Source organism: Falco cherrug, chromosome 10 (genome assembly GCF_023634085.1).
Source record: "Falco cherrug isolate bFalChe1 chromosome 10, bFalChe1.pri, whole genome shotgun sequence".
In the NCBI taxonomy this organism is placed as follows: domain Eukaryota; kingdom Metazoa; phylum Chordata; class Aves; order Falconiformes; family Falconidae; genus Falco; species Falco cherrug.
In genome coordinates this window covers 17134027-17156184 of record NC_073706.1, presented here as the reverse complement: position 1 = coordinate 17156184, position 22158 = coordinate 17134027, and the positions used below count along the sequence as shown (strand labels likewise).

General features: G+C 41.2%; 1 protein-coding gene across 1 annotated transcript; it reads left to right on the top strand.

The window, feature by feature from the left end:
* Positions 1 to 31: 31 nt before the first annotated feature.
* On the top strand, positions 32 to 22093 carry LOC102058798 (protein-glutamine gamma-glutamyltransferase 6). The gene is made up of 12 exons (XM_027813494.2): positions 32 to 4575; positions 5398 to 5637; positions 6144 to 6262; positions 7450 to 7578; positions 8794 to 8971; positions 9811 to 9946; positions 11536 to 11639; positions 14425 to 14667; positions 15347 to 15691; positions 16690 to 16847; positions 18550 to 18683; positions 19863 to 22093. The coding sequence occupies exons 1-12, from the start codon at positions 4347 to 4349 to the stop codon at positions 20014 to 20016; spliced, it is 2169 nt and encodes a 722-aa protein (XP_027669295.1). The 5' UTR covers positions 32 to 4346; the 3' UTR covers positions 20017 to 22093.
* The last annotated feature ends 65 nt before the right edge of the window (positions 22094 to 22158 follow it).

Genomic DNA, 22158 nt, shown 5'->3' with positions numbered 1-22158 from the left:
GGACTACTATGAAAGCTAGTGACTGCTAGGGCACAGTAACCACCTGGCCAGGGTTAGGGCGAGACGATATTGGTGTACAGACAGCTCTGCTAAGCCTGAAGATTTAGATTTGCTTTCTGACTTATAAAATGTTTAAAGCAAAATCAGTAAGGCCAAAATTCTGAACCACAGAGCTGTCAGGAGTTCAATATGGACATCTTTTATCTGGTGGGTGATAATACCTTGGAGAGTCTGATGCATCCAGATAGGATCACAAATTCTTACCAAAAAAGTTACACAAGAAACCATAAGAAGAACTTTAGACTCCTTTTTCGTAAATAAATTTAAGCTGCAGGTAATTCATTTCCCTTTTTGATTGCTGGCAATCTTATTATCAATGTGGAAACAAAACAGAAACCAGCAACAGACAAAAAAAGGTGCAATGTAGACACATGGAGGTGAGTGATATGAGGGATCACCCCTTTGCCCTTCACTCCTCTGTCACAGCCCACCGACAGTTCAGAACAGCATGCAACGTCCTCTCAGGACAAATTGGCAGGGCACGTTTCTAGGTACGTTGTGACACTGGATGAGGGAGAAGAGAGTACAAGGGAGCTTCAGGAGAGTATCTATAATTAGAGTGGGCAGGGCTTACACCAGAAGAACAGCTCTGTGACTTCCTCCAGAGCCCAACTGAAGATGCCATGCTGAGCAACTACAGAGATACTACACACATGTATTACAAATGCCAAACCATAATGTAAAATTGTTAAAAGGAGAGCCAGCCACTAAACACTCCTCTTTACTCAATAAGACTCCCTGATGCACAGGTGAACGCATAACAATGTCCTCTCAGTGGCATTATTGCTTCTTACATAAGAAATGCATATCATAGGTAATCATGTCAGGAACAGATAATGGGAACGTCACAATTCTGCTTCTAGGAAAGGACAAATTATATGCAATGATGTGAAAGATCTTCAGGTAGACATGCCTTAAGAAAAAAAAAAGTGATTTAAACTATGCTACTGAGTGACAGTAAGACTAACATTACAAATCTACTTAGATCACTGCATGTCCCATACGTCCATATTATACAATATGTATATTTGTCTATACCTGCCCTCTGTACATAGTCTCCAAAAACCTAAACAGACACAAACCACCCAAAAATAAGTTTCTCCTGTCTATTTAAGGCTGTATTTCTTTTGTTAGATCAAATTTGGGATGTTTTCCTTTCTTAGTAGTTAAGATACCAGAATACTGTTTATCATATTTCCTCAGCCATTCACCAGTTTTAAATAAGCATAATTGGATACAAGATTGTGTAATTAAAGCAATCATAAGTAGATGCTCACATAGGTCATTACTACAAAAGCAGTAACTAGCAACCACAGGTCACACCCAGCTTGTATAAACTCTAGCTTCGTACTGAAGAGTCCTAAGACTTTTGTTACTGATGCTGGTGGAAGAGGATTCAGAGTGTTCTGGCATACTTTTGAATCTATAACCTGAACTACACACAAGTGTGGAAAAGAAGAAAGAAACCTTATGGCAGGTAAGTTAAAACCAGCCTGGTTGCTCCAGACATCATTTTTCCAAAAGAGATGAGTGACACTTGCTGAGGAAACAGGATAAATTATATCTAGTTGTTCTCTTGGAAATTTAGCCCTATTTAAGTTAAATGCATTTACGGGTTATTCTACGAGAACTGATTTTCTTTTTTTTTTTCTTTTTTTTTTTTCTTCTTTTTTTAAAGTATCATGCTTCTTGAACAGTCTTTTTTCCTGTAACAGAAAAAGAGAGTAAGGAAATATTTTTCTATCATATTAATTAATTATTCTATACAGTGCTTTTGCAGCCACCTAATCAACACTGTTGGCTCGTGATTTGGGCATCAAACTGCCACACAGAAGTCCCAGGTTCTAATTTCTCCCTAATATCAAACTGATGTCTGGCCTCAGACAGGTCACTTTATGGCCTCTGGGCACCTGTGTTTGCTCCCTACAGAGTGGCTATGTTAGCCTGCATGCTGCTTTGTCAAAGTGCAGTCCCAGTGTCTACGTGTTATATTGTACTTGCTCTCACTCTCCTGCTGGCTGGAAAGATCTCTAGTTTGAAAGAGGTGTCATATAATATACCTGCACATAGAGAGTCTATCTAAAATTTAGCCTAAGAATTTTCCTGTTATAGCTTCAGTTTTCTGTCAGAGGCAAGAACCCTGTATGCATAACGCTCAGCATTTTCAGCGGTGATCACAGATAATGTAGGGTTTTGCTTATGAGCATGCTCCTAATGTCTATCCATTACAGGATAAACATCCAAACAAGTTTTTAGAAGTTTGTCCAATTGTACATTGACAAGATAACTGCAAATATGTTCTTCCAACACAGAGATACTGAAAGCAGAAAAAGAAATTGTAAGATTCAAATTGATATCGTGAAGATGAAAACAAGGAGAAATCTGAAGTACACGTTAACAAAAGACTGGTATCAGGCTTTATTGTGCTTTTGCCCCAGATACATAAATTGGGTTTTGCTGATCTCCCGCCCATATTCACTAGAAATGCCTACATAACTACAGACTTCACAGAGCAAACCAAACTATTGATGCAGTAACTTCTCAGAGCTAACCAATGCTAGCCACTGCTTTTTTTCTTTCCTACTTCTCCAGGTGTCCCCTTTTACTCTGTTGTACATCTGGCTTCGCCTGTGACACTCCACTCTGAAAGGCTTAGCTCCTTAAAAGTCAGAGTCTCACTAGTATCAAACCCGTGGCTCAGTTGCTATTAAGCCCTATATGTGCTACATTTTTATTTGCAGACATCCAAAATGCTCTTAGTTATTGCTGCACAAGTAACGACGTGCATGCTCCCTGCCCTGATAAGCCTGGACATTTAACTCGCACAGTTCGGGATACACAGTGGTCGGATATACATGGGTAAAGTGCTGCAAGGCTAACTTCTTTTCAAACTCTGAACCCAAGTGTCCTTCAGAAACACATTCTAATTCACTCTTAAGTTAGAGGACTTGCTGTTAGGAATGCTGTGTTGTGTAGGTCCTTTTCAGTAACACATATTTAAGTCAGGAAAACAAAGTGATGGTGCAAGCGAGAAACTTTCTAGACATGTTACATTATGAGACTCAAACATCACGCTCCTACCAATGGAATTTATTTTTCTCCAGGTGACATATCTGAAACAAGATCCTTCACTTAACTGGAAACACTGAAACATGTTTATGCTCACAGACTACAGGAAAGCAACTTGCTCCAGACCCTTACTGCAGCCTTAGAACTGCATGTGTACGTTCACATTTCTTCCAAAGAGATGATAAAAGTACAGTTATGACATCAAGACTTCACAGAATATAATTCTGTGCTGCAAACACAGCAGAAAACTCAAACCCCACCCCCTCTATTTCCATAGTAGAACCACACAGACTCCCTCAGAAATCAACCTCATTCTAAGTGACTCAAGGTAGTGCTATCCAAGACCTGTATCATAGTTCAGTGAAATGATGGAAGTGTTGCTTACAGCACTATTAGTCTGCAAAGGGTTAACATGCTCTAGTTGTGGTAGGAAATCTTCAAGTGAAATTCCTCTGGAACATCATACTGGGGAAGAGCACTTCTCAAACACGTGTCCACAGAGGGATCTCTATTTTTTTAGACTTTGTTTTGCTTTGTTGTTGTTGTTTAACTGATAGAGGAAAAAGAAATGTTGAAAGCTTTCATAATCTGTGCTTCAGTATGCCATTTTCAATAGTAGGAACCTATCATAATACAGCAGAGCAACCCATAGCACCACCTCAAGATATACCACTCAATCCCATTGTTCATCCTCTGCTGGTTATCTTTTTCCAAGAGAGCATGCAGTAACACCCAGCTTCAAGAAAAAGACTGTAAATTAACTGAGATACAAGAAAGGTGAGAAGATAATGGGCAAGTTTGACAATGAAGATACTAGCCTTCTATCCATCATCTGTCATACAGCGTTCCCAGGATCAGGCATGCACTTGCTCATGAGAGTTTTAATAGTTTTTTCTGTACACCTGTAAAGCATTCTGGGATCCCCACAGAAAGAGCGGGAACATGGTGGAACATAACAGTCTCTTCAAACTTTAATCTAAATACCATAGGGGGTTTATTTATTTATTTTTAAAATGAAAGATGAATCAAAGATTAATTATCTGAATGGGTGTTCTTTCTGTCTCTGAAAGATGCCTGAAGGTAAAATATTTTAGCTGCTCCTCCAAGTTGTTTATTTTGCAATTTTTAACAACAACGGATTTCTCTGTTTTCCTAGAGCATGTAACTCCAGCTATACATAAATATAATAAAATTACTACAATAGACAAGCTGAAGAGATGTACAAGTTTGAAGGAAGAGTGTTTTTAATTGACTTGCCTTGTGTCTTTCTAGCCCTGAAAATAGAAAATGTCAATTGGCACCCCAAACTGAATAAAGCTGCACACCACACCTCTGATTACAGCAGCACAGAAGCAATCTTGAGGAGAGGACAGGCCTTCAACATCACTCTAAACCTCCAAACAACAGTGCAGGCTTGGGACAACCTCAGCTTTATTGCAAGCACAGGTAATTTCCCCATGGCACAGCACTCACCTTGCATCCAAGTCACTTCAGCTCCGAAACACCAGTGCCTGGCAGCTCCATATGGTCCATTCCTGAATTGTTAAGCTTTTTCCTGTATCATTCAGGATTCAGTGTCCTTTTAGGCTTAGGAACTCCTATTTTAAAGTTCAATCTGTACCTTAATGCAATAGACAGTCAAGGTAGTAATTAACAGAAAGGTGCAGACCATCCTCATTCTAAAAACAAGCCTGCATCTCTGCTCCTAAGGACCTACCTGCTACACTGCAAGTTATCTTCATTCCACAGTCCCTGAATATTTTGAAACTCTACCTCACAGAGCATCATCCCCCATATATCTCCTCTCCTGACTCTCTATTTCACCTGTTTAAACTCCCCTTGATTAACTCCATGTGTTCCCTATTGCTAGGACAGTCTACACGACCCCATTCATGAGACTCTTACCTGCATCTTCCCAAAAGGCTTCTCCAAAGAATTCTCTAGGCAGCTACTAACTCCTAATGAAACATGTATTAAAATGTGTGGCCCATCCTCCCTACATATTTTTGAACTGCCAGGGCTTGCCTCCTCACTTGTCTAGAGTGATTATGGGCACACTTGCTGGGCCACGCACGTAATACAGAGGGCTGCACAGTACGATTCTATGGACTGGAGCACAGCTAGTTTATGTTGAACAAGCATTTGATCTGATAAACCACAATCTTTCAATGAAGTCATTAAAAAAATGTGGAATTGAGATCATCACTGACCCCAAGTTTGTCACCCACAGCTGTCACTCAGAATTGCTGTCCCTGTTCCCTCTGGCAGGACCATCTCCAACAGAATCTCAGCAGACCAAGGTCGTATTTAACCTTTCTGAGGAGAGTGCCAGTGGCTGGAGCGCCGTGCTGGAGCCCAGTGAGCCTGGCTGCATGAACCTCGCAATATCCAGCCCAGCCAATGCTGTCATTGGACGATACAAACTCAAACTCCAAATTGTTTCGGGGAACAAGGTCTCTTCAACGCTCCTGGGCCAGTTTGTGCTACTTTTCAATCCCTGGTGTCCAAGTATGTTTTGATGTATCAAATAACTCTTTGTTTCAGACAGGAAATCTGGGTGTCACAGTACCTGACAGTCACAGCTATAAACAGATATTTTTTGTGCTTAACATCAAGGACCAAGTTTTTGCCCCTTCTTCAGTGCTGCTGTACATCAAAGATCCAGCCTCTTGCTTGTACAATAAGAAATAGGAGGCAGGAAATATTCCAAATACTTATTCTGTAACTTTTTTCCCTCAGATAATTGCATTCAGTTGTAAACCAAGCAATACCTACCAATAAGACACATACTGAGATTAGCGAAAGGACAGGAGCAGGGACATAGTCCGTTCCCCTCAAAGGAACTTCGTGTTTATTTTATTCCCTCTCTAAATGATCACAGAGGTATAGCAGGGAGCCCTAAGCCTGGATTCATAGGCAGCCTGAGCTGTTCCCTAGAACTCCCCTCGAAGTGAGATTTTCAATTACAGCAAAACAACTTTCCTTTAAGCCAGCATGTCTCACTCTGCTTGTAGATGATGATGTCTTTATGGCTAATGCAAAGGAGCGACAGGAGTACGTCCTGAATGACAGTGGAATCATATTTCAGGGACTGGAAAAATATATTCAACAAGAAGCTTGGAACTACGGACAGGTAAACAACATCACCTATTTCAGAACTTGAAAGTAAGAATACTGGGTAAATAGGCTCTGGAGGGAAGGGAATCATTATCTCATAGTATAAGAGTTCAAGTATTCCTCTCTCACCTGTGATTTTCTTGCAGATACATGTCTCACATCAATACATTACCACAGCATCAGGACCATTTCCCCTGTCTGGCACTTCTAATACAGAAATAAAAGAAACAAAGCACAGTTTTAGTTTTCTTTTGCCTATTACACAAACTGGCAAAATTCTGCTTGTTTCTTGGCCGTTGTAAGGGGCAAAGGAAGCTATTCCAGTATTAACCTCTAGGTATTGCGAGGCTACTACAGCTAAATATTAACACAGTTGGTTAAGTAATGGGGCAGAAGACACTAAAAGAATATCCCACTCAACTGAAACAACTCAGGTTGGAATTTTTGAAAATCAGGTTTGGCATTCTATGCATAACTACTACGAATACCATCATAACTACAGCCCTCTGCAGCCACGCGACTATCCTGCAACTTGTTGGGCCAGTCAAAGCCATTCCTGACCACTTCCTGCCTTACAACTGCATCAGCAGTGCCACAGACGGCATTTCTATTAACCCTCTGGATCACTGTGGCTACTTTTACACTAACAAATAAAACAAGGCCAGATCTGCTTTCTGTCCCAGAGGTCAAGGAGCATCCCTGCCTGACCACATCCATACAGCATAGCACTTTGGCATTCTCTGGGCCCAACACAGTGTCTCTGTGACCCTAATCCACAATCATTATTTTTGTGGGTTTCTTTCAGTTCAGATTATCTGACATAAGGTGAAGGCAGCCCACCAGTGAAGTTTTCGTAACAGAAGGGCACCCACAGGGGCACGGCAGGATGTGGGAGGGTGCAAAGCCTGCTGAACCAGACCTCGAGTGGTCTTGTCCCTTCCACCAGGCCATGTAATGTCTCTGTGAATGCTGGTAGCTATGGCCCCAAACCATGCCCATAAACATGCTGTCCTTAAAATACTATGGAGGGTCAGCAGCCTACTGCATATGCCTTCTTTTTGGCCCTATTTTCTTCAACAGTATAGAAGATGCCTGTATTACCAACATGATCCTATTGTGCTAGATGAAAGGAAGCGGGGGGGAGTTTATCCTTGGGTTTATTTATGAAATTATCCTTTAACATATTGCTTGTTTTGATTTCAGTTTGAAGAGGATATTCTTGATATCTCTCTGGCTATACTGGATCGAAGCCTGAACCACCGCCAAGATCCAGCTCTTGATGTATCCAACCGAAACAATCCTGTCTATGTGAGCAGGGTTATCAGTGCTATGGTAAATTGATCAATTAGTTACAGCTGTACAATGAGCCTACTAACAAAACCCCCAGTACTTTATTGTGATACCTCAATGTTGCATAGGTGTAGCTAACTAAGGTAAAATTGAGAATTAATCTCAAAGGAAAACACACGAAAAATTTAATTTATATTCTTCCCAAAATCTTGATTATAACTGAAGGAATGTTTCCAAGAACTTTTGGGGAGCAATGAATCTCAGATGTATTTTCCTAACAGATTTTCAGTCCATTAGATCTTTTCACTAATTTGGAAAGCTTGTGTCCATTCTGAAATCATTTGCTAAGTTTTTCAAGCACCAAGAGAAGCATGAAATATTTTGGAAGACCAGTGCTGGTATAGCTCCATTTAATGTGTGTAGTTAGTATTCTTCACTTAAGGGGGACTCGTTCAGTGGGGCCTGCATGCATTCCCTTCAACAAATAGTTACATCGTCTCACACCCCACCATCCTCACAAACACCTAAATGCACAACTGGGCAACTGAAAAGTTTTCCATTTTATGAATAATACATGCTTTACCACATTCCTTATCTGAGATTCCTCCTTTGTAGCTGTGATCCTTTTCACCATTTTAGACAGCACTCACTTTAGACAGTATCAGCTTCAACCTGAAGTAAATAATTCAGATGTACAAAATTACTAAACGTATAAATAATTAAGAAAAAGAAATTATGAAAAAAGAACTAATTTATGTACAACCATACATGACACAGGCCTCTAAAACAGATGTGCACAAATATATGCAAGCACATCCAACAAGTTTGAGCAAGCTATATGTACTATATGCACATTTGCAACAAATGCACATTCAGAGAAAATACATACTTCTTAAGGCTTCCATAGAAATCACTTGAGAATGTGAACCAATACTGAATACACAGCGTAACAGTATCATGACATACAAGGAGGTGAAATCAGTCAATGAAACAAAATTTAAATAGGCTGGCAGTCAGTATGTTTGGGAACATCTGTACTGAAAAGCAAGGCAGTTTTGAATCATCAGACTCTACAACCTGATCTAGGTTTGATCCAGCTCTTGCACTTGAGTAGTCAAAATTCTATCTAAGATTCAAATACTATGTCCCACCACTCAGCCAATGAGACAGTGGTACAAACAGGGTCGTTTCTGCCTATTTTCTGCTCTCCCTTTCTCTGTAAAAATTTCAGTTCTCTCATGAGAAAGTCTCTTTCAGGTTAACAGCAATGATGAAAAAGGAGTAGTGGAAGGGAAGTGGAATGGAAAGTACCGCTCAGGAACCAACCCCTTGCAGTGGAGTGGAAGCGTGACCATCCTTCGAAAGTGGTACAGGGGGAGATACAAACCAGTCCGGTATGGCCAGTGCTGGGTCTTTGCAGGAGTCATGTGCACAGGTACACATGAAGGGATGAAGAATGCTATCAGAAAGGAAGCTTACTAGAATTTCTTTGGGTTTAACTCTTTGATGTTATTGTTGAAGCTGTTTCAGCTTTGACAGAGAGAGTGAAGAATCTACACTCTCCATGCATGAAGATTTTCTTCTATTTTAAACAGCCATAGGTTGCAATATTGCATCCCAGTTTGTGAGTCATCAAACAAAATGCAAGGCAGTTTTCCAGGCTGGGCTCGTGAAAAGAGCAAGCTTTCCTGTTTCAAAGCTAGGATTCAAAGAAAACCAGTGGTCTTGTAAGTCTCCTCACAATGCCACTTTTCCACCATTTTATCTTGTCTACTGTTGACACAAAACCAAATTACAATTCTGAGGACCTGTAAAGGGAGCTGCAAGTCAGGAAAAGCATTTCATCCTAGCAGTTTACATTCAGAGCTGCTCTGAGAGACAAGAGTCACTTTGGGGAAAATACAAAGGAAAAATAATGCAATCGAGAGGTGTGTCTGAGAGGAAGAGGGAAAAAGAAGCACGTAACAGAGAAACAAACATAGGGAGAAAATGGGAGAGAGAACAGGATGAAGAATGAAAGATTAAAATAAATAGATGAATCTAACTAATCGTTAAAAGAACATGGCAGCTAAGAGTGTCGTGTGAGCGGAACTGTCTTCTAAGCAATTGTGCACAAGGACCGTGACTTGCGTCATATCTCAGAGGAAAGTTTCTGAGGGTTTGTTTCCCCACTGAAAACATATACACTACCTGCTTTGCCAAGAAAAACAAAAAATACTTTCTAAATATCTGTAAAATAGGTTTACAGCACTTTAATGGTATTCTATATTGCAGTTCTGAGATGCTTGGGAATACCTACTCGTGTTATTACAAACTTCAACTCTGCCCATGACAGGAATATAAATCTGAGTATTGATAAGTACATTGACATTTCTGGAAAGACTCTGCACTTCACTGAAGACAGTGTGTGGTAAACATTTTTTTCTTAATATCTCTTCCATTATATTCTCCTCTAATTAAAAGATCATGCTCCTGAAATGTAATCCCAGCCTCATGCTCCTGGTGATATAAAACTCCATACCAAAGAATCAACAGAGCAGACTGTTGCAATATGGAGTCAGTTTCATCATTCTGAAGAATTAACAGAGGAGATACTTTTTACCACTGCTATTCAACATATAATTTGAAAATATAACTGTTAATTTTGTCTCTACTGTATGAAAGTTTACGTTTTTCCAAAAAAGTTTAAATTGTGATTAACCTCTTGCCCCAAAATTGTATCAGCTTGTCCCTTGATGCCTAGAGCAGAAGCCCAGAAGTTTTAGACCCAGCTTCTGTGCTACGCGCTGTTGATTGTCTCAGTCTTTCATGATTACCTTTATAGATCTCCTGCACAATACTGAAAGGTTAGTAAAGTAAAGATAGTATGTTTAATGCAGCTGAAAAAAATTCCATTCCACCCCTTAGGAAGAACATGCTGTTTCTCTCACCTCAGAGAAGCTGTTAAAAATGTGCTTTTGACAAACAATTGCACACTGCCTGCACATGTGTGTTGTACTGCATGCATCAGTGTTCCAGCCACCAAACACCCTACCATGTGGACTGAATGGGACAAGGGTGACACGAAGTAGTGATGCCAAAACGGCACACAGTAACTGCTCAGAGACCAATTTTGTCTTTAAGCAGCAAAGGTATTTATTTCATGCAACATTGGGGAGCTAGCCAGTTCGCACCGTACAAACTAGCTCCAAAGTTTTCAGTGAAAAATCAGGTAATTTATACAGTTTACGTGAGAGGTTGCAGCATCTTTACATACATATTCATTTGATTTCAACATCTAATCATCATATTCATAATAGGTGGGGTTCAGCTGGAGCTTGAGGTGGAGTCTTCTAGAATCATCTTTTGGGGGGGATTTTTGGGTGGCCGCTCCATTCTTTGGCCTCACTCTTGGGGGTCGCTCAATCTTCTTCCTTGCTTAAACTTTTCAGCTTTCTTTGTTCAGTGATCTCCTGACTCATGGTCTCCTGATCTCCTTCAGGTGCCCACCTTATCTTTTCTAATTATTCAGAGCACATTCCTTTACTTTAACATTGTCAGTGGAATGGAACAGGCCATGCCAGTCTCTATCTTATCTCAACACAAGCAGAGCATCACCCAGAGCATTGTACCAAACTCATCCTGACTAATCTTTTTAAGACCTTGCTCTGTTTCATTAGAAAGCAACTGTGAATTAAATACCAACAGATAGCACTACATGCACAGGAGACCTCGGACTGTACAGTATGTTGTTTTGGAATACCTGACTCTGCAATAAATTTATCTTCCTTCTAACATCGTTTTTTTCATAAGATCTCAACACTTCTCAGACATCTGAACATTAAAAGCTGGCAAAGAAGGGGAAAGAGGTACTCAAGAAAGGAGTCAGCAGCTGGTCTCTCCACAGTTTTCATTCACTCAACTAGCGTTATTTCTTGCATTGCACCAGAAATGTATCAAATCTTTCAATATAAAATTAACTGTATGAATCAGCGATTCCCTATTCTGCCTCTCTTACAGGAATTTCCATGTCTGGAATGAAAGCTGGTTCATTAGAAGAGATCTTGGCTCTTTTTATGATGGATGGCAGGTTCTGGATGCAACACCCCAGGAAACAAGTAAAGGTAACACTGTTGTAAATATAAAAAGCTGTAGGCACTGTTATTCCTAAAGATTGTTACTGAAATTGCGGGACAACCTTCTTCTATCTACTCCCAGCAGATGTAGCATTGATTCAGGTGCACATGAAAAGCAATACCCGCATCAGTCTCCAGTAGGCTGCTTTTCTGCCAGCCTCAGGATTGCCTACCAGCATGTAAATTCTTACTTTTTCTGATCCTCTACCTCCAGAAATATAGCACATCTTAAGTTCACTTATCTCACCCTTGCTTGTCTTAGCTCCTAATGTTACACAGATTCATAAATCATAGAATCAGAGAGTCATTTAGGTTGGAAAAGATCTTTGAGATCATCAAGTTGAATGATTAACCCAGGACTGCCAAGTCCACCACCAAACCATGTCCCTAAGTGCCACATCTATGTGTTTTTTAAATACTCCTAGGTGTGGTGATCCCACCACATCCCTGGGCAGTCCTTTCCAATGCTTGACCACCCTTCAGTGAAGAAATTTTCCTAATATCCAATATAAACCTCCCCTGGAGCAACTTGAGGCCATTTCCTCTTGTCCTGTTGCTTGTTACTTGGGAGAAGAGACTGACACCCCCTGCTTACAGCCCCTGTCAGGTTGTTCTAGAGATCAGTAAGGTGCCCCCTGAGCCTCCTCCTCTCTGGACTAAAGACCCCTAGTGCCCTCAGCTGCTCCCCATCAGACTTGTGCTCCAGCCCCATTGCCTGGCTCTGGACACACTCCAGCACCTCTGCATCCTTCTTGCAGTGAGGGGTTTGAAACTGAACCCAGGATTCGAGGTGTGGCCTCACCAGTGCCAAGTAACGGGGGACAATCACTGCCCTGGTCCCACTGGCCACACTGTTTTGGATACAAGCCAGGATGCTATTGGCCTTCTTGGCCACCTGGGCACACTTCCAGCTCATGTCCAGCTGACTGTCTAGCAGCACCCTCAGTCCTCTCCTGCTGGGCAGCTTCCCAGCCACTCCTCCCCAAGCCTGCAGTGCTGCGTGGGATTGTTGTGCCCCAAATGAAGGACCCAGGATCAAGCTTTGTTGAACTTCATACAACTGGTCTTGGCCTGTTGGTCCAGCCTGTCCAGATCTCTCTGCAGAGCCTTCCTGCCCTCAGAAAGATCAACACTCCCCTCAACCTGGTGTTGCCTGCTGCTGAGGGTGCACTCGATCCCCTTGTCCAGATAGTCAATAAAAACATTAAACAGGGCTGGCCTCAGCACTGAGCCCTGGGGAACACCACCTGTGACCGGCCACCAGTGGGATGTGACTCCATTCCCCACCATGCTTTGGGCCTGGCTGTCCAGCTAGCTTTTAACCCAGTGTAGAGCACACCCATCCCAGCCATGAGCAGCCCGTGTCTCCAGGAGATGCTGTGGGAGATGGTGTCAAAGGCTTTACTAAGGCCCAGGTAGACAACATCCACAGCCTTTCCCTCATCCACTAGGCAGGTCACCTTGACATAGAAGGAGATCAGGTTTGTCAAGCAGGACCTGCCTTTCATAAACCCATACTGGCTGGGCCTGATCCCCTGACTGTCCTTTACATGCCATGTGATGGTGCTCAGGATGATCTGCTCAATAACATTCCCTGGCACTGAGGTCAGGCTAAGAGGCCTGTAGTTCCCCAGATCCTCCTCCCTTCGCTTCTTGTAGATGGATAACCCCCAGTCTTCTGGGACCTCCCCAGTTAGCCAGGACTGTTGATAAATTATGGAGAGCAGCTTGGCGAGCTCCTCCGCCAACTCCCTCAGTACCTCGGGTGGATCCCATCCAGTCCCATAGATGTCTCAGTGGAGCAGCAGGTCACCGACCGTTTCCTCCTGGACTGTGGGGACTTTATTCTGCTGCTCCTCATCCCTGTCTTCGAGCTCAGGGGCTGGGTACCGAGAGAGAAGCTGGCCTTACTATTAAACATGGAGGCAAAGAAAGCATGAAGTACCTCAGCCTCCTCCTCGTCCTTTGTGCCAGTGTTCCCCCCCGCCCCATCCAATAAAGGATGAAGATTATCCTTGGCCCTCCTTCTGTTTATGATGCATTTCTACAAACATTTTTTGTTCTCTCTTACTGCAGTGGCCAACCTGAGTTCCAGCTGGGCTTCCACCTCTCTAATCTTCACCCTGCACAGCCTCGTGACTTCTTTATAGTCCCCCAGAGTTGCCTGTCCCTTCTTCCAAAGGTGGTAAATGCTCGGGTTTGCCCCGAGTTCCAGCCAAAGCTCTCTGTTCAGCCAGGCAACACTGACACAACTTCCTTGATCTAGTTTGATGACCTCCGTCAAAAAAATCCTTTATTTGGCAATTTAAAACCCATCAAACTCCAGATAAACTGCTTCTCATTCCTCACTACTAAGTTTATCAGAATTAGCTTCCTGGCTCTTCTCAATGTACATACAGCATTGATGACTCACATCTCCTAAGTCTGATTGTACTTCTGACTTGACTCCCACCATCTCCTCTCACTAGTCAGCTTAGCATACGGCCTTGCAAGCTTTGGAGGGTTAGAACATTTCACAGAGCACACATCATAATAAGCGCTAGCTCTCCCTACACCTTAGTAGCCTTACAACCTCCCGTCTGCTCCTGCCTTTTGATAGAAAATGCTCGTGGATTCTCTGGACATGCTGTTACCATAATGCGCTGATATAGAAACAACGCACTTTATCCAAACACGTCTTCGGAGTGACTACCTCTCCCTCTTGCTGTCAGCATGAGGATTTGCATTCTTTCGCAACAGGTGGTCATTTAACTTCTCCCTTTCTCTAATATAGGCATATATCAGTGTGGCCCTGCCTCCACCAAAGCCATTAAGGAAGGGGATGTGAACCTGGATTATGACAGCTCATTTGTGTTTGCAGCAGTGAATGCTGACTATGTTACTTGGATTCACTATAGCAACAAAAGAAAAGAGAGAATTTATTCTGATACTAGGAAGATTGGAAAATTTATCAGCACCAAAGCAGTGGGCTCCAATTCCCGTGTGGATGTCACTGCTAATTACAAATATCCAGAAGGTAAATTCTTTATTACAGTTGTCTCAGCACTGATGGTCAGAAGTGAAAAGAATTTAGGCCTTTGTTGGATCAAGCACTGAGTTAACTTCTTTACTTCTGGAGCAAAGTAATTGTGAATTTTCAAAGTTTTAGGACTCATCATCAGCTGATAGTGATTCAATATGGCCTTTGCGGCCCCTGATGAAATACTAATGCATTCAACACAAAGTCAAAGATACTTGTAAATTGTAAAATATTCTGTCCCAGCTGTTCTGATCAGCTGCTAAGAATATTTCTCTTACAACGTGCAGCATAAGCCATTCTGGAGAGTTGTTTGGGGAGGGTTTCTGCAAATGGATTTTATCGCCCTTCATAATTTCAGAGGAGATGGCAATTGCCCCAGCTTATGCAGAACTGAGCTCTCCCAGCAGTTATCTTTCCTCTGCTCACAATTTCTAAGAGGCACCCATGAACAGGCAGCTAAAGCTGACAGGCAGGTTTTACTTTCCAGCCTTCATGGCCATGTATATTCATTTGCTTTTCTGCCATAATTAGCATTTAGGTTAGACCTCACTTTCTCCTCACGTGTATCTTTGCCCTCCTCAACTCTCCTAAACTGTATTTACTGAGAGCATTTACAGCTCCACTGCACTATAACCAGCACGCATGAGACCTCTGACTGTGTTATCTTTCAAAGCAGGATCCTTGAAAGAAAGGCAGGTGTATAAAAAAGCACTGAAGCTGCTTGGTGTGAGAAGCACCGGAAAAAAGGCCAAAATGAGAAGATCTAGAAGACGACCTTCAGTAGCACAGAGGCAAAATACGACACAGCCTGCACAAAAACCCAGCATCTCAGGGAAGGTGATCCTTGATGCATCTCCTGTAATTGGCCAGGATATCCTCCTCACCTTTGCACTCAGGAACTTGCTCTCCGATTTCAAGACCATAAAGGTTAAACTGAGGGCTTCAGCCATTCTCTACACAAGAAAACCAAAAGCAGAGATTTTGCACTTGTCTAGGTCTATTAAACTTGGATCCAAAGAAGGTAATTTTAATTTTAATACAGTTTAGGAGAAGACATAGCTTTGGTTTGTGGCCAAATCACATAGAAATAATGAATGGCTCAAGAAATGCATGACCTGCAAACAGTTGGGTTGGGGGTTAAGGCTATTCAGGGAAATAGAGACAGATATATATATTTGCCCTGCCTTAAGCATTTGTTTTTGGGCACTGTCAGAAAGGATACTGAGCTGGGTGACCTTTTGTCTGACACAGCACAGCCACTGTTAGTTCTACATTATGACATTTTTTGCTAAAAAAGAACAACTAAGAGACATACACCAGAGACGACTCAGCTACCAGCTCCCCATAAGCAAAGAATAAAGACAGATTACATGGGGAAACATAAGCCTATGTCTTTTGCAGCAGTAGGACAGCACCTACAGACTGCAGTAAGAGCTACACTACTTGCAGGTAGTGGCCTCTGCCCTGCTTTTGTAGGGACAGTGCTGAAAAATGAGACGTGCAGCACAAATGAATATAACTGCCCTCTCAAGCTAATACACAACACATCAGTACTCCTTCCACCATTCCAGCGGTAGATGATCATTTTTTCTCAATGTACTGAGATCCATTGCCTTCCTCACTGGCACAAAGACCCTGACCATGCACCCGTTTAAAGGTAGAGGCTGAACAGCTGCATCAGCAAGGGCATTTAAACCAACCCACCTTTCCAATTCTGCCTTCTTTGTGAGCATTAAATGCCCAGCTTCAGATAAATGAAAAACACACTAGCAGGGGTTGCCACACTTATCCACCCTCAGAACTGTTTCAGCTGCCAAACTGCCTGATCGTTTAGTGTTTGATGTGTATGTAAGCAGAAGCCACCTATGAGCATCATTCCTGTCTGTTGGCTGTTAACACCCACAAATGGACAGCCCCAGGGTGATAGCATCCTTGCTCCTTAAAATACAGATACAGATAGCTGGTACTTAGACACAGAAAGAAGAACATGGGGAAATTATGTTTCTATTTCCATTCCAGTGAAAGAGATTCCATTCAAGATCTCCTATTCCCAGTACAAAAACTCTCTGACGGATGACAGGAAGATCCTAGTGACTGCTGTCTGTGAAACCAAACAGGGAGCCTCACTTCTAGTAGAGCAGGATATTGTACTTCAGGATCCTTTTCTCACCATCAAGGTAAAAACTAATCCCCTTTGTGTCCATAGAGAGGCATGTTCAGAAGAAGAAACTGGAATCCTTATTCCATCTGCTTGTCATGGGAAGGAGTGTGGGAAGTGAAATCATGCCTGAGGGTGATTTGATCTTGCTGCTCTAATAATAGGTCATACGACAGAAGTTAAATGAAATACACTAAGGAAAAGCAAACCTTTCCAAGGCATAGCTGTGCTATGGTATTCTTGCCGGTGCTTGCTGACATGGCACTGATGAAGTTCTCAGTGTTATGAGGGTTACAAGGTAAGATTATATCTCCAGAGAGACACAGAGAGAGATCTAGTCCATATGTAGGCCTCCACTTTTGTCAGGGAAGCCTGATCATTCTCTTCCAGTTTATTTAGGAAGCCTGATTTTTACCAAAGACATCTTCACTGATTAGCTGGTAATGCCTGGGGCTGTGAGGCTCATTATAACTAATACCCAAGGAAGTTGTTCCACCTTATCAGGGAAAGTGGCATTTTTCACCTTGTAACATCTCACATGATTAATAAATAAGAACTGGAGGCTTTTTTTTTCATTAAGACTGACTTCTGGCAAATGCTGTACAATGGGTAAAAAGCCATTCTTAGTCTACCGGGAAGACCACACACTATGTGTGCCCAGGGACAATCCTGGGTTTGCATGGCCCATCACATCCACATCAACTAGCTTAACTTTTTTTGGACAGTTCAGCCCATTCACATGCTGTATCAGACATGGGATCAAATGCTATCTGCCTACTGCACTGTAAACAGCATGCAGGGAGCGCGGTAATTTGCAGCCTTTCAGAGCCTCCAGACTAGGTAAGCTATCCCAAACCACACTTACACTGTCAGTAGCACACAGGAAAAGCAAGGTTATACACAGGAATAAAGAGTTTGGATTTTTGTAGGTCTGGTGATTTCTGAATACCAAGTTACAGTGAGACTTTGTAAAAAGCCTTCTGTGCTGTATCACGCAAATAAGAAAGTCACTTACATAGGGCAGGCACCTGAATTAAATTACTTCAATTCAGTGACTAAGTTTCAAGAACAGCTTATATTTCTGTTGATTGAACTTCTGTATAAACATACAGCCAATAATAGAGAAATGTAATTGGGGTGCTGGAGTTCTCCATTATGTTAACTAATATTATATTATCTACAAGGATAACCAAATATGCCGATTCCACTTTATCTCTGCCAAAATAGGGTAATGAATATCTTTATTTGCCACTTGGCTTTCTTTTTTTTTTCTTTTTTCTTTTTTTTCCTGAGACACCACAATTTACCTCCATCTCACACCTCCAATGTTTTCTAATCTTAAACCTTTCATTTGGCCTAACTTAAGCTAATTTGACTTAAACTGCTTTAAAGTAGTTAGCCATGTATGTCAAGTTAACACTTTCCTTCTGTTCTCACTCTGGTAAGTATCATATACTGTGTTATATATAATACCATATACTGACCTAGTTAAAAAGTTAGGACTAAACGGTAGATACTGCAGTATTTTACTCCTTCTCAGCCACACTGGATGGCTGATTCAAGCCTGAACTCTGATGCCCCAAAACATGTACATGTATCAATTTCTGGCTCCTTCCATCCAGGAAATCCTAAGAGGGTAAGTGGTTTGCAATGGGAATGTAAAACCATGAGAAAGAAGTGAGACTAATGACACGGCTGAGCAAAATGTTTTCTCTCTGTAGGTCCTTGGTCCAACAGTAGTACACAAGGCTGTTGATGTGCAGGTTACATTCACCAACCCACTGTCTGAAGTGGTGACAGACTGTGTGCTGAGAGCAGAGGGTAGTGGCCTGATCAAAGAGCAACTCAGAATCAAGTATGTAAATGCTATCTGGCTAATAAGTCAATTCACTTTGGTGGGAAATCTGGAATAAAAGTGGGGGTTTTAAAAAGATTGTCAACCTCATTACTTTTGTTTGCACCAACCTTGGACAAAATACCATCATGTCAGTACTCAACACATACTAGCTGGGAGTTTTTTACACCTCGTTTGCCAGGCTTTGAATTACAGAATGCTCCGGGAGTGGAGAGGTGTCTGTTTTTAATGACAGTGTAACTCAGAGTTCTGTAGTTAGTGACTGAATTATGTGAAGGGCAAAAATGTAAAACCTTGAAGGGTAAGACAGAAAGTCATGGTAACTTCCTCCCTTCAGATATTAAATTACTGAAGAGCCAGGACATATACTGTAATGAAATGTTTTAAAAACGTGTCCACTGATACCATACCAGTAAGAATTGTTCTCCCATCTCCTCCATGGTTATTATTCTAAAAACATTTTTAAAGTCTCCAAACTATTTATGCTGGAGGAGTTAGCACTAAGAAACTGTGAGAGGACAACAAAAAAAACATAGCAAAAGATGACTAATGATGTGAAACACTAAGGTTTTACTTACATTGAATACAAAATTCAGGTCTAGATCCTGACCTTGCACTTTTAACTTGCTTTACCAGCATCAGTATTGCTCAGCTTCAGTACCTCCTTAGAGCAGAGGCCTTTTTCCCTTACTGTTTCCTGCTGCTACTATCACTCTCTTTGTGTTGGAAAGGCAAGAGTAATTTCTAACTATGGACATAAAATCAACCATTAATTGTATTAACCACACAGAAATACAACATGGGCATATATAGATTACTATAAAGGTTGTGAGTGTTGAGGGTAGTACATACAGTTGTATTGAGCTCTTCTAAAGATAACCTTTCTGATTATTCCTCAGGCACTCAATACGTTTTGCCCTCATGATACAAACCCTAGTTCTCTATCACAGGTTGAGAACTGCAACTATTCTCCCATTCATTACAGCTTGATTAGTTCTTCCGGGATAGTGCTGTGGGGGTGTGAACATGGAAGGTTATGCCCACCTGTGCCGGGAGCATACAAACACAGCAGCCACTTACTCCGACTCTTCCTATACTGTCTTAGATTTGAGGACTCTGAAGAATATGTCACACAAATTTTTCAGCTTCTTGAACTTACAAATGTATTGTCTCTTTTAGCGTGGCAAGAATGGCCCCCATGGAGAGCTCAACAGTTCAATTTGAAATCATTCCCTACAAAAGTGGCACCAGGCAGCTTCAGGTGGACTTGGTTTGCATCCATTTTTCAGATATTAAGGGATTTGTGATGCTTGATGTGGCTCCTGTGCAATGATATAACCTGTACATCCATTCAGTTTTGTCTCTGTTTATGAGGTTGGTGCAGTGTTCGTACATTATTATGACTGGGACCACAGAAATGCAGACTACTCAGCCAAAGTAAAGTGATGTAATATGAATAGAAATTAATAAAAAGGTACTATATACTATACTGTAAAGACAGCGTCATCTTCTTCATTCCCTAACATGGTTTATGGACCTTCATGAATAGAATTACTAGTGGAAATGATTATATAATTTCACTTGAAGGAGAGGATCAAGTGTGATGGTTTTCCACATTAGAGCCTGTAGCCATGACAGCAGCTAAATTTCCAAGGAACATCATTAAAAACCACTGGTTTCATAAGCTTCATTGATTATAATTTAGTTATATTCACCAAATATAAGTTTTATTCAGCAACAGCCAAGATACTATCCAAGTAGCTGACATAAATCAATTCTAGAATTAAATTTATGATTTCATCTAATTAGTAGAAGAAAAATACAGCAGTAGGATATGGCACCATTACAACAGAACTCTCTTCTTATGACTGGAAAAATGAGAAGCTATTCAATAAACAATACTCTTTAATTCACAGTTTCCCTATTCAAATAATGACTTAATCATGTGATAAATTATAAATAATGAAATATTTTCCAAGAAATGACTGGGAGTAACAGGACAAAAGAAACACATCCTGGACCAAGGAGTGGCAAACACTAGAGCATCTGAAATAGTAACAGGCTGGAACAGCCGTTCCTGAAAACAGGAATGAAGGAGAACATCATTAAACAGTAAATAGGTGACCTGTCATCTGGACTAAGACACATTTATTTACACACATAGCTCCTAACATAAGTCTTAAACTTCCATTTGCTAACGTCTCCTTCTTCTATCAATCACATATGCAAAAGTAGCACTCCTAGTTTTATTTAACACAGTGTAATCTTTAGAGATACATTATTTATGTAGTTGCACGGATATACACAGCATTCTTTTAAAAGATGCAGCAAAAAAAGTCTTTGCCCCAGTTGACTCTTTTTTTAATGAGCACTAAAGGGAAAATATAAAGAACTTTTAGACGTGGTTAGATCTTTAGGACATGAGAAATTTTAACAATTCACAGGAACAGAGAATGTTGAACTCAAATCATTCTGCCTTCATCTAAACAAAATGCATTTGGCTTCCCTGACTCTAAAAGAACATGGCTGCAAATAGCCCTATGCAGTGGTGGAGCCACAAATGCCAGAGCAGCTCCCAATAACTCAGAAAAAAAGAAGAAAAAAGAAGTTAGTTTTAAAAAGAGTTTACAGGAGAGGAAAAACTGGTTCCTGTTCCCATTAAACAGAAAGAGAGAAAAAAATGCAGCTGATGTAATGAATAAGTAAATTTCTCAATACATTGCCATCTTAGGTTCTCAGTTTCATGAAGTAGCTCCAGAAACAGTTCCAGACAAAGCCAAAACTGATACCTATACTGTTCTGTTTATAGAAATTATCTAAATACTTTCTATTATAACTTTTCTAACTTAAGCACAGCTAAGAGCTTTCCGGACTTAAATGTAACTCTGAGGCTGACTGTTAAGTTTTTTTTATTATTTGCATATATATATATGCGCAATATATAAAACTGCATTTTAAACACAAACTATGGACAAGACAAAGGTGCCAATTTGGAACACTTACTGCAGGAAAAAAAGACTGAGCTTCCATACTGGCCCACAGCAAAGGACCCCAAACTGTATCCTCTTCACAAGGAACTGCAGCAACTGCCTTGGAGTATTTACAAAGGCTTTGCTAAGCATAAACACGAGCAATTTCCCACAGAGAAAATTAACACGTGAGGGGACTCACTTTACAATGCTCTCTGGCTGTGCATCTCATCCCCTACTAGTCTGAATCTATTCTAGGACTAACAGGCAGTAGTAACAATCAGAAGCTATAACTAACACAGACAAACAGCCAATGCATTGTTCCTAATTATTTTGGCATTATACATTTTGATAAAATTGGAATGGGGGCTGGGGGAAAGGTTGGGTGGTTTTACTTTGCTCCAGGTCAGAAACTTGTCACTGTACTACTGGGAGGACTGGCCAAACTTGCCTACAAGACTAGTTGAGAAAAAGCAGCCTATAATGTTTTTTGGGTTTTGTTTTGT

Excerpts from the sequence above, each read along its gene's own strand:
- LOC102058798 (XM_027813494.2), top strand. The coding sequence starts at position 4,347 with ATGTACAAGTTTGAAGGAAGAGTGTTTTTAATTGACTTGCCTTGTGTC. Across the intron at positions 9,947-11,535 it reads TTCACTGAAGACAGTGTGTG|GAATTTCCATGTCTGGAATG; the intron begins GTAAACATTTTT and ends CCTCTCTTACAG. Across the intron at positions 16,848-18,549 it reads ATCCTTTTCTCACCATCAAG|GTCCTTGGTCCAACAGTAGT; the intron begins GTAAAAACTAAT and ends TTCTCTCTGTAG.